This window comes from Jaculus jaculus, chromosome 4 (genome assembly GCF_020740685.1).
Source record: "Jaculus jaculus isolate mJacJac1 chromosome 4, mJacJac1.mat.Y.cur, whole genome shotgun sequence".
NCBI lineage: Eukaryota > Metazoa > Chordata > Mammalia > Rodentia > Dipodidae > Jaculus > Jaculus jaculus.
Window position 1 is genome coordinate 19,961,194 of NC_059105.1, and position 17,604 is coordinate 19,978,797.

General features: G+C 48.9%; 1 protein-coding gene across 4 annotated transcripts in view; it reads left to right on the plus strand.

The window, feature by feature from the left end:
• Dgkd (diacylglycerol kinase delta) overlaps nt 1-17,604 on the plus strand; it is a 102,906-nt gene that overhangs the window by 16,797 nt on the left and 68,505 nt on the right. For all 4 annotated transcript variants that reach the window (XM_045147125.1, XM_045147126.1, XM_045147127.1 and 1 more), the window contains exons 2-3: nt 8,984-9,094; nt 10,880-10,960. In XM_045147125.1, the coding sequence (XP_045003060.1) occupies nt 8,984-9,094; nt 10,880-10,960 (192 nt within the window). The remainder of the gene's footprint in view (nt 1-8,983; nt 9,095-10,879; nt 10,961-17,604) is intronic.

Consider the following 17,604-nt stretch of genomic DNA (forward strand, 5'->3'; position numbering starts at 1 on the left):
TTGCAAGCAAGTGCCTTTAACCTCTGAGCCATCGCTTTAGCCCTTACCAAGTCATTTGAATATTACACAATCCCACTCTTCTGTTACCCACATACTTGAAAGAAAGTCTAGAAGGATGTTATCGGAGAATGTGAGCAGTTATTGTTAGCCAGGGCTAGACCCTGGGTGTTGGCAAGTAAATGGCAGCCCTTTGCCCTGCAGAAGTGTGACTGAGACCAGCAGAGGTCTGCAAAGTCGGCTTTCTCCATGGAGTCTGCCCTTGAATTTGACAGTGACACTGAAGTTCCTAGGGGGTATTGTTGTTGTAACCTCTCTGTGGCTTCTAACTCTGAGTTTCCAAGGCACCCCACATTTCTTTTGGCACTTTGACATACTTTCTGGAAATTTCCTAACAGGCCGATGTGGAGGGAGATGAGTTAATTATGCCAGGATATGTCGTTATGGTACTTGTCCTCACCCCCACCTTTTCTAAGCAGTTTTCCAAAGCAGATTCAGAGGTATTTCTTTCTCTCACCCTGTGAAGTATCCCATCTGCCCTGTGCAGCTTCCTTAAAGGCCATGGGTCCTGTCCCTTCCATCGTGGTGTTCCCAGCAGTGCTTGGCGTGTTGAGTGTTCAGTAAATATTTGCCAAAACCCAGTGACTTCATTCCACAGCTTCATGGGTTCAGATTTCATCCTGCAGCATTCCCAGTGGTGAGCCAAGTTCTTCCCATTAGTGGACCACAGTAGTGCTGTTTTTTGGGGGTGTCCTTCCTGTGGCTGGAGGTTCAGATTTGTCACTGGGTGAGTAGTGTAGCTGGGCTTTGCCTCTTTGTGTTGCGTGTGTATGTGTGTGTGTGTAAATTTACTCCCTGAAAGAACAGGAGAATAGTTGGGCTATAGGTTTGTGTGAATGTATGAAAGCAAAATTAATGAGAGGCAGATCTTCCACAAACATACATGGAAGTGTAGGGAAGGTTGGAATCAGACAGACCTGGGTTTGAATCCCTTATCTGTTCCTTCTGTCGATGGAGGTGTCCTCTCTGAACCTCAGTTTCTTCCTCAGAAGATTCACAAGTGGCCCCTGGTGGCACCCACACGTTGTGCCTCCCTGCCCAGTTCTGCTGCAGCGGGCATGGATGCCATGGCCCCCAAGAGGAGAGCCTCTTGACAGGGCTGTGTGGATGGAAGGCAAGGAAGGGGTCAGTGCCAGTGTCCTCTCCAGTGCTGATGTTGCGAGGAGCCCACTGAGACCCTTTGTTCCTAGGAGTCTGGGGTCTTTCCTGTCTCTGCCTGTTCCTTCTTCCTTCCAGCTGACCATTAGCCACTTTTATTATTTTGCATTTGGGTTTATGTCTTCTTGAGGATTTTATTTATTTATTTATTTATTTGCTTTCTCAGGTAGGGTCTCACACTAGCCCAGGCTGACCTAAAATTTACTATGTAGTCTCAGGGTGGCCTTGAACTCAGGGTAGTCCTACCTCTGCCTCCCAAGTGCTGGGATTAAAGGCGTGTGTCGCCACGCCAGGCCCTTCTTCTTGAGGACTTAAAACTGCTTGTTTTTTGTTTACCCCCATATGTCCTTCTAACTCACAGAGACCTGCTCTTTGCATGGCTTAGACCATCCCTTTCTTTGTGCTCCATAGAGACCATATTCCAGCTTGCTAAGAGAGCTTCCTTGATGGCTGTACACTTCCCCAGGGGTGGCACAGTTTATCCAGCCACTTGCCTGGTGGTGAACCTTTTGGGTATTTTCATTGTTTGACTACAGCACTTGGCAACAGATAGCCTTGTGCAGACCTCATTTTTTATTCTGCCAGAGTGTGGGGAGCCAAATGCCAGCAGGTGGGTCTGATGTCTTGCTGGGGGACTGCTGCACTGGTGGCCCCAGTCCTGGCAGCACGGTGAGAGCACCTTTCCACAGCCTGGCTAATGTTCCGGAGTGCTTAAAGGTTTTGGTCAGTCTGACAGTTAATTTGCTTTTTTCTTATTATGAGCTAGATTGAGCGTCTGTTCATGTGCTTCAAGGGATATTTGAATTTCTGCTTCTGTGAAATGTTTCTACTTTCTTACCCATTTTTCTTTTGGATTGTGAGTCTATTCACAATGTGTAGAAGCTCTTTCTAGATTGGAGATGTTAGCCCTTTATGACATTTGGTGAAACAGTTCCTAAGGCACTGGAGTTACTGAGATGAAGCGAGCCATCAGGACTTGAGACAGCCTCCTGCTGGAGGTCACCAAGTAGATTGAAGCTTCTCTCCTGTGGGCCGCGGAGGGCCTGGAAAGGTTCCCTCCAGGATGGGGCCATCTGCCTCTGGGTCCATACTTAGTCATTTTTGAGTGGAGAGAAGAGGAGCTAAGAGTCACAGAGGAGGGCACATTGGAAAGAACACTTACGAAGGCTCTGCAGTGGTAGAAAAGGAGCCAGTGAGACCACACGAGACTCTCCTTGGAAGCCAGGCCAGGCCTGCGAGTGGGCGTGGGCTCTCAGACCTGATGTTTATCGGAACCTCCAGGGCAGCTTTAAACACTGCTTTCCTGCCCTCGCTGGTGGGGTGGGGTAAAGCTTTGGGTCAGGATTTCTCAGAGCCTGCCTGGTAATCCTCGTGGCAGCTGGAGTAGAGACACTGGATGAGAGAAGGGTGGCGGCAGGTTGGAAGAAGGTGCGTAGAGTGGAAGCAGCTCCGATCCTGAAACTTGGCTGCTTATTCCCAGGCAGGTGGGACTGTTGGTCAGGGTTCTCCGGAGGAACGGAATTGATAGTTGAGACATATGTAACATTCACATGAAGGGCTTCTTAGATTGCTTTACACAGTATGGGCTGGGCAGTCCAGCCATGGCTGGCTGCGGGCTGCAGCGTTGGAGAGCCCGTAGCTGCTCAGTCCATGGGGCTGGATGGCTCAGCAGTCCTAGTCTGGTGTTGAAGACCTGGAGAATTCCCAGAGAGCTGCAGGTCTTCAGTCCACATTGGAAGGCTGAAGAGTTGTTTCTGGTGTCACTAAAGCTGGTGGCAGTAGGGGCAATAGCGGTAGACTCACCTGTCAGCCAGAAGCAAAGGCAGGCAGGCAAAAGCAGCAGTTTTTTTTTTTTTTTTTCCTCCTTGGGGCCTCTTTATATCTGGGCTGCCAAGAGGTAGTGCTACTGCCCACTGGAAGGGAGGCTCTCCCCCTCAGAGAACCTTCCTGGAAATGCTGTCCCTTGAGGGGTGTCTCCTAGTTGATCTTACAGACCTGCCTCTGGGTGCATCTTTTGGTTGATTCCAGATCCAGTCAAATTGGTAATCATGATTAACCATCATAGGAAGAGAGCAGTGACCTGCATTTTAACAAATGCTTTGGGGCCAGACATGGTGGCATATGTCTTTAATTCCAGCATTCAGGAGAAAGAGGTAGGAGGACCACTGTGAATTGGAGACCAGCCTGTGACTACATAGTGAGTTCCAGGTCAGCCTGGGCTACAGTGAGACACTCAAAAAAACTAAAACAAGTTTACACAAACAACAAGAGCAATAAACAAGTGCTCCAGGGTCGATGCAGGGGTTCCTGAGTACACTTTAACCATGTTTGGCATTGCATGGTGTTAGGAATAGAATACAGCAGTCACTTCATCTCTGAGCCACATCCCATCTCTTGGTCACACTTACACACTGAGACAGAGACAAGAGGCAGTAATTTAAACTGGGTATGGTGCCTGCCTGGCATCCCAGCATTCGGGAGGTAGAAGCATGAGGATAAGGCTTTGTCTCAAAAAGACAAATGGGTGGGGATAGGGGGAGAGTGACTGAAGTTTTAGGTGGGGATCTGAACCCAAGAAGAGGCACAGAACAGGGTGAGTATTTAACAGTGCTGCATGACAGCCACCTAGAAATGAGAAATGGGGAGTGGAGCAGGAAGGGTTGAGGATTCCTGATGCTTCTTTTCTTTTAGCTTTGATGCTGTGGATGTTGAGCAGCAAGGAAGCAGGGACGGAGAGAGCATGTGGGTTAGTAGAGAGAGTGATTCCACCTGAGGAGCATTTTTGGAGCCCTGGGCTTGGGAGCACCAGCATTTGGTACTAGGTTAGAGGGGACAGTGACCTTTTATCAAGCAGGAATGCCCAGTGGCCTGTCCCTGTTGGGACCTCAGTCCTCAGTATCATTGCCTCAGCAGTAGCTCTGCCTGTGTTCAAGGCAGAAACTGAGAGGAAGAGGGCTGCCGCACCCGTGTTCTCTTGGACCAGAGAAGCAGCTTGCTCACTCCCCTCCTGAAGATGAACTGTACTCTGGTCTCTATGACCAGGACCTGGGGCACAGTGATTGCACTGTGGTGAAGGGACACTGCAAACTCCACTGCTCCATTTACAGTTTGACCCCATTAACATTCCCTGGGGGACTGTGCAGTCCTCCTCCTCCTATCCTGCCTCCTCCTCTCCCAGCTCCTCCTGCTTCCTCTCCCTCCTCCTCTTCCCTCTTTCTCTTCCTTCTCCTCCTCTCTCCTTCCTCTTCTTCCTTCTCCCTCTTCCTCTTTTCTCCTCCTTCATCCTCCTCCCTCTTCCTTCCTCCTCCCTTCCCTTCCCCTCTCCTCCCTTCCCTCTCCTCCCCTCCCCTCCCCTCCCCTCCCCTCCCCTCTCCTCCCCTCCCCTCCCTCCCCTCCCCTCCCTTCCCCTCCCCTCCTCTCCCCTCCCCTCCCCTCTTGTCCTCTCCTCCCCTCCCTTCCCCTCCCTTCCCCTCTCCTTTCCTCTCCTCTCCTCTCCTCTCCTCCCCTCCTCTCCCCTCTTCTCCCTTCCCCTCTCCTCTCCTCTCCTCCCCTCCTCTCCCCTCTCCTCCCTTCTTCCCCTCTCCTCCCAAAACCCTGGCCAAATTTCACTACTACTCCATCCACGGTGAAGGTTACGGGAGCATTCTTCAGCTGGGACTGGTAGAAGAGCTGTAGTCCACCCTCTGCACACTTCTTCCCATACTGATGTTTAGTGCCTTCAGGTCTTCAAAGATACATAGTCTCCTTATCTGTGTTGCAAAATGTGTGGGCATGTTTGGCTGCATCAATCAATCAATCAATCAATCAATCAATCAATCAATCGGTCCTGGGGCCTCATGGGTAACTTCTCTAACTGACAATCCAGGACCAGGACCACCTGGCCGCACAAACGGTCGTAGATGTGGAGAGGCTTCTCGCTGTCATCATATTCCTCACGGTCCCAAGTGGAGTGTTGGAGCAGACTACTGACTAGGACGCTACTTGCGGCATAGTCTGGAGGAGCACCTAGTAAACTCCATGCCATGGGAGAATCGTGCTTAGATGATGTCCTCCAGCATGTTCTTGACCTCACTCTCTAAGGCTAGGTTTGAGTCACAGACCTGCCCTATACTAGCTGTGTGGCTGCATGAGTTAACTTCATTCTTTTGCCCTTCAGCTTCTTGCAGAAACCGTCCCCAGCCTGCAGACTTCATCATGAATGTCCCTAGCTGCACACATCCTTCCTCCTGTTGAGCTGTTTGTTCTCTGTGGAGTCTCCTGTCCTGACTCTTCCGAGTTTTAGACTAAACTTCTGAGCCTCCGCCCTGTGATTTGGGGTCAGGGTCAGGCAGTGTTCTGGGGCCACCCCGGTTTTCTGCCTCTGCTGGGCTCTGTATATACACCAAAGGAGTAGGCTGGAAGCCTGCAGTGTGCGGCCATAGGCCCTGCAGCCTGGCTTTCTCAGATCTGTCCTCAGAGGGGTCTCACTCATGCCCGTGTGTGTATTTGTCTGTCCTGTGGTCTGACCTGTCTGGTGTCCCAGCCACCGTGTCTCCCTTGACCCTGCCTTGTCACCACCTGAGTTGAGCTGTTGGCTACCACACAGCCATGCATTTCAGGAAGAGATTAGGAAAGCGGGGCAGTCTCACCCTGTCAGGCCCCACTGTCCCTTTCCGAGGACACATTACAGGTATGTTTGATTATGCTACAGGAACTCGTTGTGGGCTTTCCTGCCCAGCGCTGCAGCGCCCTTTTCAGGGCATTTCCAGCGCTGCATTTTTAAGTAGAGACCACTGGAGGCTTCTGCTCCCCCTGCAGTCCTGCCTGGTCAGTACGTGGCTGTAGCTTCTGGGGCCACTTGGAGGCTCAGGTTTCCTACACTGCTTGCCTTCACACTCTGGTTCCACTTCGGGATCAGAAGCCTTGTGGTGTTGGCTTTTGCACATCTCCTTGGTGGCCACGAGCGAATGCAGATTTGCCTCTGATCCTACTAAGGGTGTGCTAGGTGGCTTGAATGACACCTGGCCCTTCTTTGTGCACCGAGCCTAGGTGTGGGAGCCTGGAATGCCCCCTGCTCTACCCTGTGCTGGTGAAAGGGTGCCAGGCCAGCAGCATTTCCTGTGGCACCCAGTACAGAACCCAGAATGTGGCTTCAAAGTGTGATTTTTCTCACCTACTTTTAGTTCATTGCTTCTGGCTGAATGCTAAAACATACTCTACAGCATATCTTTAATATTCAGGAGCAGCAGATGAGGAGAAGAATTCAGTTTCGGAGAAGGCTTCAAAGAAATACTGGTTTTTATCTCACTCCAGCCTTTTCCGCTGAAACCCATGCGAGTCTTTTTCTGAGCATATTGTACTATAAATGGAACTGCAGGTCTCCTCGGGCAGCCCAGGCTTGCAAGCACTCTTGTGTTTCTAAAAGTGCATGCTCTCTCTTTCTGTACACACGTGTGTGTGTGTGTTGGTTAGAGTGAATTATACTTTAATTTTGCTTTTTCTTTTATGTAGGAGATGCAAGAAAAAATACTCTAGCATTGGTCCTTTAAAGATAATTTATAAAACTTTTCTGGGACTTGGCTTGTTGTTTTTGTTGTCTTACTTTTATTTAAAAATTTGCACATGGGAAAGATATGGAAGCAGTTTCTTCCCCTGCAGAGGTAAGGAAGCTAAAATGGGTGTGAGGAGATATTTGTAGGGGTGAGCTCTCGGTGTGCCCCAGGTGTCTGTGGACTGGTGGTGGTGTGTACAGAGGTGCATGATGCAAGTTTCGTCCAGGTGAACCTGGAAGCACACTTGGCCACGGTCCTTCCTTGCCGCAGGCCGCTTGGTGTCCTGGCCGCAGCGCTGCCTGAGCGTGGCCTGTGCGCAGTGACTGGAGTCTGTACGTGTCTTCTTGGATTGTGGCAGCATGGTGGCTTTCCTCTTTCTTTCTTCCTGGCACTGTTTACTGCCTTGGGAGATAGGGTGGGTGACCTCTAGAGAAGAGGTGGAGGTTGAAGCCACAGCATGAATGAAGAAGAGTTGTTCGCAACCCTCCGCCAACCATGGTCAGGCTCAACGGATGAATCACTTTCCACCAGAGCAGGCCCCGTCCAGGAGGGGGCCTTGCTAAGTGAGTGTGGCCTTGCACAGCCCTCCCTGTCCGAAAGGGGCCCCGGGAAGCAACTGTGTTTGTAGGAGTAGAAGCCCCGGCACTTCGTCCTGGCCATGTACTGTTGGCCTGTGGACCCTGAGCCTGTCTCTGTGTGTTGAGTATGTGGGGCTGAGGCCTCTGCACCCTTCTTCTCTGTCCTTCTCCCCCTGTTGATGGGGGCCCAGACATGACTGTGTGCTGCACATTTGGTGATCCCGCTTTCTGGTTTACTCCTAGGAAGCTTTAAGTAGCTCTGAGTGCTTGAGCACGTCATACTACGCTGTGTTTTGTTACTTGTTTTTTTTCTCCCTGAGGTGGGGTCTCGCTCTAGCCCAGGCTGACCTGGAATTCACTTTGGAGTCTCAGGGTGGCCTTGACCTCACAATGATCCTCCTACCTCTGCCTCCCAAGTGCTGGGGTTAAAGGCGTGTGCCACCACACCCGCCACCACACTCGGCTATAATACACTGTTCTAAAAAGTGGTTTAGGCTGGGCTTGGTGGCCCATACCTTTAATCCCGGCACTAGGGAGGCAGAGGTAGGAGGATCACTGAATTCAAGGCCAGCCTGGGACTTAAAGAATCAGTACCAGGTTAGCCTGGGCTAGAGTGAGACCCTCCTTGGACCAAAACAAAACAACAAAGTGCTTTAGAGAGCAGAGCTGTATGGGATTGCTGAGACTCTGTGGAGTGCGCGTTTCTGTTCGAGTTGTGAGAGAGCCCTGAATGTGGAAGCAAGTTCTTGTGCTGCATGTTGCTTATTGTTATCATTTGTCTTTGCAATGCTGGGACAGAGCCTGGGCTTTGGTGTCCTAGGCAACAGCTACCACCCAGCCATGCCCGTACCCCAGCCCATTTATTCGTGTTGATTGCATTAGCAACTGTGTGGCTCAGGGCATCTGGTGACGAGTCATTCCTTGAACGTTTGGCTTCCAAGTGGCCTGCAGAGTCACATTCATTAGGAACCTCTCCATGGGCACGTGAAGGAGGACGGCTCCAAGGAAACCTTGCTTAAACTGACCAGTGTGAATCTTGGATTCTGGAGAAAAGGGAATGCCTCCTGTAGTGTGACAGGCTTTTTGGGGCTTAGGTGGTGGCACTTTCACTCTTGGTGTGTACAGATGCCCACAGTGACATCTGGCCATTAGAGGGCTCAATAGAGCGTAGGTCTGCAGCCACACTAAACCCCAGAGCAACAGACATGGACAGTTTTGGCACCAGGATCCTGAGAAATGGCAAGAGGCCAGAGAACACGGAGACAGGGCCAAGAATAGCTGAAACATCCCAAATGCTAGAGCTAGAGAATGTGCTGGCCCTATGCCTCCGTTGTCCCCCACTGCTGCTTACCGAAGCTCCTGGAGCCTCAGTTTCCCTTTTGCTAATCTGCTGGGCATATCTGGGACATACCTTGGATCTCTGACACTGTGCCCTCCCAGGCATGCTGTGGTCCCCTAGAGAACTGATGTGCCCCTTGCATCCCCAGGACAGGGCTCAGCCTGTGCAGAGGTCGAGGTCTGTGAGTGTGAGGACTATTCCTAGTAGGCTGTTGGCCCTTTAGAGACATGTGCACTCATCAGCCATATGGGGTGTATTTCAGCTTGACGCGTGAAGGGGCACCTCAGAATCGCGAGCTCACGATGTCTCTCTACTTTCAGACGATCCTCAAAGAAGGCATGCTGACCAAACAGAACAGTTCATTCCAGCGCTCCAAGAGGAGATACTTCAAGCTCCGAGGGCGAACGCTGTACTACGCCAAGACTGCAAAGGTGTGGCCCTGAGAGGAAGCCTTCAGGAGTCCACGTTTGAGGACTGAGCACATGGGCAGCCTTCCTTTCATAGGCCAGTTATTTCTAGCTATTCCAGCCATGGCTCCCAACTCCCACCTTTGGTGGTGCTCAGGATTGAACTTAGGGCCTTGGATGTGGAAGGCAGATGCCATACCAGCTTAGCTAGTTTGTACTGCTCCAGGATGCCAGGTTTTATTTGCCTGAAAGCTGTTTTATTTCTTGTAAAAATTGTTTTTGTTCATTCTCCCTTTGTCTAAAAATGGAAAAAATGGTCACAGAACTAACCACATTATACTTGGATCGTTTTCTGTCCAAAAGCTGGGGAACTACAGGCCCACGAATCTCTTACTATGGGCTAAACGTTGCTTTGAAGTCATCGGGCTTCTTAGTGTGAGAACAGAAATAGGAAATTCTTTATCTCTAGACTTCACAGCAGCTGGCCCTGGGTGGGGGTGCCCGGCTGCAGGGAAAACGTTGGGCTAGACTCCCTGGCGGGAGCTGGCACGCGCTGGCACGCACGCTGCTGCCCTGCTTCAGTGACTGTCGCAGAGCCCATGTCTCCACCGTGCGCTGGCTGGAGTCCTCACACCTGAGCTTTTGTCTCATGTCAGTGGCAGTTCTGATACTGAGGTCTGAAAGCAATCTGGACTCAATTGAGAGCACCCCTAGAGGGGGTAGTGTGCTAAAATTTGAAATGAAACAAAGCAGCTTATTTGGAAAGGGTCCTGCTAGCACCACAGTCACTTCTGTCCTGGTGGGGAAGGGAAGCTGCTTCGAAGGTGAACCTGTTTCCTCAGTTACAGTCTTTTCTTTAGAGGTTCTGGCTGGAGCCACCCTAGAGCCAAGGGAACAGGAAAGGAAAAAGGACATGGGGGCTTAGGTGGGGCCTTAGGGGACAGAGGAGAGGAGAGGGCAGTCTCAAGTCTGGCTCCCAGCCCTCCTCAGAGCCTGGCTGTGACTGCTCCACACCCTGGTTTTCCTGTGGCTGAGCCTCTTCTGTGAGGTCCTGTCCCTTGTCTCTGACGATCATGTATTTTAAATCTTTTTTTAAATTTATTTGAGAGCGACAGACACAGAGAGAAAGACAGATAGAGGGAGAGAGAGAGAATGGGCGCGCCAGGGCTTCCAGCCACTGCAAACGAACTCCAGACGCGTGTGCCCCCTTGTGCCTCTGGCTAACGTGGGACCTGGGGAAGCGAGCCTCGAACCGGGGTCCTTAGGCTTCATAGGCAAGCGCTTAACCGCTAAGCCATCTCTCCAGCCCGATCATGTATTTTAGTTGGGACTCTTCCTAAGTGTCTTCTGAGAAGCTACAGCCCAAAGGACCTTCTGAGTGTGAGCCTGGCTGGCTTTCCCTCAGGTGGAACAGCAAGGAGAGCACACTCACTTTTAAAGTGAAACACTGGCTGGGAGTGGTGGCACACGCCTTTAATCCCAGCGTTCGGAAGGCCGAGGCAGGAGGTTGCTATGAGTTCAAGGCCAGCCTGGCTAGAGTGAGGCCTTGCCGCAAGCAAACGAACGAAACACTGGTATTAGAGGTAGAGTGTAGGAGTGCCAGCCGTGCTGTAGCAGCACCGGTGACCCTGTGAGCTCTGAGTGCCTGGGGAAAAGAGGCAGGTGGGCGTGGGACTCGACATGGGCGCACTGGCCACGTGCTGTGGTCTCAGGGCTTGTGGAGGTGGGTGGAGGGAGACTAGAGGGCAGAGCCAGTGCCTGGCATGTGGTGGCCTTGGTGTGCTAAGTCCCTCGTTTCTCTCTTTCCAGTCAATCATATTTGATGAGGTGGACCTGACGGATGCCAGCGTGGCCGAATCCAGCACCAAGAACGTCAACAACAGTTTCACGGTGAGGCGCCCCCTGCCCTGGCCCCGCCTCCCCCTCGCTGGCGCACGGGAGCCAGCAGTCAGACTTGCCGGCCCGTCTTTCTGACTGGAATGGCTCCTGGTGACATTTCTTTTAATGCTGAAAATAGCACTGGGGTTTGAGAATAGCTGAGAATTTGGTCATGTGAGCAAAAACAAAAAGATCCAATGAATTTTTTTTTTTTTTTTTGTATGTTGAATTTTATATATTAACATTTTGGTACAGTGGTTTATTTTTGTGATAGTGTAGAAAACTTGGAAAATACAGGAAAGCATGTGGTGTAACAGTTGAAAAGCAATCATAATTCAGTTGAGGATTTTGCTCAGTGGGAGAGCACTTGTCCAGCAAGCCCTAGGCTCTTGGTATGGGCCTCAGCACTAGGGAAAAAAAGGACACACTGAAAAGCGGCCATAATTCACCTGTCTCACAACATAGAAAAGTGCTCTGGTATATTTCTCTCTTTTTTTTTCATACAGTTGAATGTTTTCTATTTTTAAAAATTTTTGGATTTTGGAAGTAGGGACTCAGTCTAGCTCAGGCTGACCTGAAATTCACCCTGTAGTCTCAGGGTGGCCTCGAGCTCACAGTGATTTCTCCTACCTCTGCTTTCTGAGTGCTGGAATTAAAGGCGTGTACCACCACATTGGCTCTCTTTCAAATTTATAACAATTATGTAATATTTTTTATAAAACCTGTAAACATGGGATCCTGTTCTCATGCCTCAAAGAGAGCTCGTCATCCCCCTGGTGTTTGTCTTCATTTCTGTGCATCGAGTCCCTCAGATACCTGGAATCAGGCTGATGGGGTTCCTTTTACCCCTGCTCCCCTCCCCCCACATTTAAAACAGACATTTATTTATGAGGGAGAGAGAGAGAGAGACAGACAGACAGACAGACAGACAGAGAATGAGAATAAGTGTGGGCAGGTCAGAGCCTCTTGCCCTTGCAAATAACTCCAGATGCAAGCACCATCTGGCTTTACATGGGTACTGGGGAATTGAGCTCAGGCTAGGAGATTTTCCTTAACCACTGAGTCATTTAGCTCGCTCTGACAATTTTTGTTGGATATTTTTTCATGTAACTGATCTAAATCCATAATATTCAGTGGCTATATAGCATTTTCTTGTACAACTTTGTAATTTTGGCTTCCTAGGCTGAGTGCCCCCCCCCCCCAAAGGCCCAAGAATTAATATCATCGAGAGAAATAGCATTAGAATTCCAGGAATTTGGGGGGGAGATATCTAGGGGAGAGGAGAGGTTTTTAGACAGGATTTCCTTTAGGTATGTTTTTCTTACTATTATTGATATTTTACATTTTTTCTCTTTGGGTTTTTGAGATAGGGCCTTAACTCTAGCCAAGGCTGACCTGGAATTCACTATGTAGTCTCAGGCTGGCCTCAAACTCATGACGATCCTTCTACCGTGTCCTCCTCAGGGCTGGGATTAAAGGCTTGTGCCACCATGCTGAGTGCTCAAATCTTAAAAAAAAAAATAAGAGAGAATATGAGAATGAGAGTGGGTGTGCCAGTGTCTCTAGCCACAGCAAATGAACTCCAGACACATACTTTACCATCTGCATCTGGGTTACCTGGGTTCTGGAGAATCGAACTTGGGTCCTTAGGTTTCACAGGCAAGCGCCTTAACCACTAAGCTATCTCTCCAGACCTCTCAACTATTTTATAACATTCCGATTTGTTTCCAGCCTGTCTTAACAATTATTGAGTGAGGTTCATTAAAGTATTCTAATTACTAATTTATTTTTCCCTTTCATTCTTGTAATTTTTGCTGTATTTGGAGACTTTAAGTATATGCAGATTTCAAATATTTTATTTACTTATTTATATGTAGAAAAAGACACACACACAGAGAATGGTCGCATCGGGGCCTCTAGCCACTATGAACAAACTCCAGATGCATGCGCTACTTCATGCATTGATAACATTTGTTTGAGTAGCAGTAATTTTTATCTACCATAACTTAAGAAATTTGTTGCTCAGATGTTACTGTTTTATTTTGTCTTCTTGAGCACATGCTTTGTGTTGTCCTTTGGGAATTGTGCTTGGTTATTCATTCATAGAGTCAGCAGGTGGGTTTTGATGCCTCCCCGGGTCCTGCACTGTGCTGTGTGCTTGAGGTGCAAAGGGGAGCCAACATGGAGAAGAGTTCTTAGTAGACTGTGCCCTTGTGGGGAATCAGGAGCCAAGACCAGACAGTGGGCTCCCTAGAGGACCTGTGGGCTGGTCTTTGAGGATTCAAAATATCTGTTTCCTCCATAAAACTTCCCTATCTTTTCCCTCTCCTTTTCTCTCTTCCCTTTCCCTTCTATCCTGACATTCCTTCTGTTCTCTTCATTTTATTTTATTTTTTTTTCTATTAAGTAGAAACTTTGTATGGACATATCATGTGCTGGTGCCGTCATTTCCCTCCTCCTTGTCCCACTGCACTGAGGGCCCTTCTCAGGGATTGCTGGTGTCCACTGTGGGGCTGTGGGTTTGGAGCTGTGAGAGGCAGCAGTCATTGGGTGCGGGGAGGGTTCTTCTTTCTTTTTCATTCACATTCATTCCCCCTCTGGGACTCTTTGCTGTTTTCTTCTCTCTCTTTTTTTTTTTTTGGTCTCATGTTTCCCAGGTTGGCCTTGAACTCAGTGTAGTTTAGGCTGGCTCTGAACTCCTAAATCCTCTTGCCTTCACGTCCCAGGTGCTGGGATCATAGGTGTGTGCCACTACACCCACTCTCCTTTTTTTTATTCTCTGGAAATAAAGCCTACTTGCAAGATGACAGTGATTAAAGGTGAGGACTCTGAAACCCGCGTGAACTCCACCTTATTAACACTGTGATCATAGACACTCAGATTATGCAGGGCATGAAGTGAAAGTGACTGAAATGCTTTATGTCACTTGGTACATAATTAGAAAAAAATTTATTTTGTTTTCTTGACAGTTCTTAAAAGTAATGTCAGGAGGTAGGAGGATCACAGTGAGTTTGAGGCCACTCTGAGACTACATAGTGAATTTCAGGTCAGCCTGAGCTACAGAGTGAGACCCTACTTTGAAGCCCCCCCCCAAAAAAAAGAAATTGTGCACTTTTTTGCGTTGGTCTAGCATATGTGGTAGACGTGTATGGTATGTGCATATGTGTGAGCTGATGCTGCCCCCGCTGGCTCACAGTTGACCAGTTAAACTTAGTACTTACTCCTGGTATTAGGAACTAGGGGTATTTGCTTGTCCAGCTGAAAAACGCAATGCTGAAATAGTGTTGTAGATCCAGGAAGGGCTGTGTGACGCCGAGCCCGGCCTCTCCTGCCCAGTGGTTTCCTCACTGAGCTCCCTCTGCCCAGGAGAGGGTGCAGCAGCTCGGAGCAGCCTTGCCTGCCCAGTGCCTTCCTCTCCCCTCCATCCTGTGGGCTGGAGAGAAAGCATCTGCTGCTGGCCGTCGTCATTTATAGATGCTTGTCTGGGCCCAAGCACTACCTGACATCATTTTAGATAGATGGAACTATCTTTCTGTTTTTATGAGAGAATTGGCGCACCAGGGCCTGTAGCCAGTGCAGTCAAATTCCAGACGCGTGCGCTATCTTGTGCGCATGTGTGACCTTGAGTGCTTGTGTCACCTTGTGCGTCTGGCTTATGTGGGATCTGAAGAGTAGAACATGAATCCTTTAGGCTTCGCAGGCAAGGGTCTTAACCACTAAGCCATCTCTTCAGCCCTGGAACTTTCTTTTTTTTAAAAAAAATTATTTATTTATTTGCAAGCAGATCAATCTGTCTGTCTACCTATCTATCTGTCTATTGAAAGAGAGAGGGAGGGGGGAGAATGAGAACAGACACACCAGAATCTCTTTCACTGAAAACAAGCTTTAGATCCATGCACCACTTTATATATATGGCTTTATGTGGGTATTGGGGAATCAAACCCAGGCTGCCAGGCTTTGCAAACAAGAACCTTTAGCTGCTGAGCTATCTCTCTGGCCTTCTCTTGGAACTTTCATGTGTCTCAAGCACTCTCATTCAGCATGTCACTGGCCTTGACAAAAGGAATTGATGAGCCCAGGCTGTATTTGATGACAGGAAATAGACGAGATGTGACCAAGCCGGCGGAGGCAAGCATGGGAGCAGGAAGTTGGACGGGCGCCTGCCGTCCAGGTGGAAGGCTTGGAGGAGGCTAAGGGTCAGCCCCAGGGATGAATGGGCAGGGAAGAGGAGCTGAGAACACAGGTGAGAATGAGCATCTAGCTTGAGGGGATATGAAAGTTTAGGGAGAGGATGGAAAGAGAAGCACATACTAGTGTCAAGGAAGAATAGAGTGGAGGAAAGGACTCCCCCTGGGTTTATTTTTGATTATGACCATTGCAATAGAAAAAGGGAGTACTTTCGGTGCGGGCTGAATGACCCGTATCTCAGGATGCATGCGTGTGCCAGGCTGCTTCTGCGCAGCTCCCTGTGCAGGGCTGTCCTCACAAAAGGGGCCTGTGCTCGGTCAGTGGTGGAGGGGGCTCACGCGTACTAAAACTGGGAGGCCCTGCTGTTAGCCTCCCATGACTTCCATGGTAAATTGTCATGGAGCTTGAAACAACAGAAATGTATCCTTTCACACTTGGGAAGTCTGAAGCCGAGGAGTTGGCAGGGCGGTGCCCTTCTCGAGGCCTTAGGGATGCCCTGATGGCTCCAGGTGTGAGGCTGCCTCACTCCAGTGTCTGCCTGCATCGTCACATGGCCTCCTTCTCTGGTTCCTGCATTTGTCTTCTCTGTCATGTGGACACTTGTCACTGGACTTAGGAACCACTTCATCCTCACCTTCATTACATCCCACATAAGGTCTCATCAACAACTTCCTGCATTAAACCATAGAAGTGTCTTTTGCAGGTTGTCATTCCATGCACTACAGCTGCTTGTGGGAAAACAGTAAGAATTCCGTGGACATAGATTCTCCTAGTCCAGGATGGCTGCCAAAGCACTGGTCACCACCATGTCTGCTTTTGGGAGAGGGCGGGAGAAGAAAGTATTGCCTGGTAAGGGTTCATTACCTGGCTTTGTGATCCCTTTGCTCTCCCCTGAAGTATTTTGTGGCTTTGACTGTTTTATTAGTGGGATTCTGTTAGGGTCATAAATATTACTACAGTTAATTTCTGTTTTAAAGTTTTCATTAACATGTATTAATTGTACAAAGTGACAGGTTTCATAATGACCTTTTCATTCAAGTATATCATGTTCTTTGATCATATTCCCCGCCCATTACCATTTCCTGTCCTTCTTTCCTTTTCTCACGTAGTTCCTTTTCTGTTTCCATGTTACATGTATGTGTGTGTAAAATGTAGGCTCCAAACATGCAATACTAGTCTTCCAGAGCCTAGCTTATTTCATCTAATATGATCTCCAGGTTTAATTTTTTACCTTAAAAATTTTATTTATTTATTTATTTATTTATTTAATCTACTTGGGGGGGGCAGATAGAGACAAAAAGAATGGGCATGCCAGGGCTTCCAGCCACTGCAAACGAACTCCAGGTGCATGTACCACCTTGTGCATTTGGCTTACATGGGTACTGGGGAATTGAAACTGCATCCTTAGGTTTCACAAGCAAGTGCCTTAACCACTATACCATCTCTCCAAGTTTGTTTATTTATTTATTTAGGTTTTTCGAGGTAAGGTCTCATTCTAGCCCAGGCTGACCTGGAATTCACTATGTAGTCTCAGGCTGCCATCAAACTCATAGTGATATTTCTCCCTTTAAAAATTTTATTTATTGCCAGGTGTGGTGGTACACACCTTTAATCCCAGCACTAGGAAGGCAGAGGTAGGAGAATCGCTGTGAGTTCGAGGCCACCCATAGTGAATTCCAGGTCATCCTGGGCTAGAGTGAGACCCTACCTTGAAACACCAAGAAAAAAAAAAATTATTTATTTATTTGAGAGAGAAAGGAAGAGGCAGATAGAGAGATGGGCGTTCCAGGGCCTCCAGGTGCTGCAAACAAACTCCAGATGCATGCACTACCTTGTGTATCTGGCTTACATGGATCCTAGGGAATTGAACCTGGATAATTTGGCTTTGCAGGCAAGCACCTTAGTCACTAAGCCACCTCTCCAGCCCTCCGGGAATTTTACTTTTGAGATGGGATCTCTTTGTTTAGCCTAGGCTAACTTTGAAGTTGCAGTCTCCTGCCTCAGCCTCCAGAGCATTGGGATTAAGGTGTTTTCTTTTTTGTGTTTAGTGGCATTCTGAGACGGGGTCTGTGTGTTTCACCATTCTGCCAAAAGGGGCCCCTGGCACAAAAAAGATAAGCAGCTCTTGATATGACTGACATCCTTAAAATGAGACACAGTATTTTTTCTGATGCTCGCCCGGCCAGCACTTGGTCATGAGGCTGTGCTGTCTGCTGAGGTCGGGGGCTGCTGGGGTAGTTTTCTACGGGAGTATGATTCAGCAGGCTCACCATTATTGTCACTGTGGTCATTTCCCTGATGTGACCAGGTCAGAGTGACCCTGCCATACACACAGGAGCAAGGTCTCAGGGCTGAACCTGAAGATTTCATTTTCTCTGGGTGATACCATGGAAATAGTGAATGGCACCCAGAAGTTTTAGAAGATCATACTTTTTTTTTTTTTTTTTTCCCAGACAGGGCCTCACTAT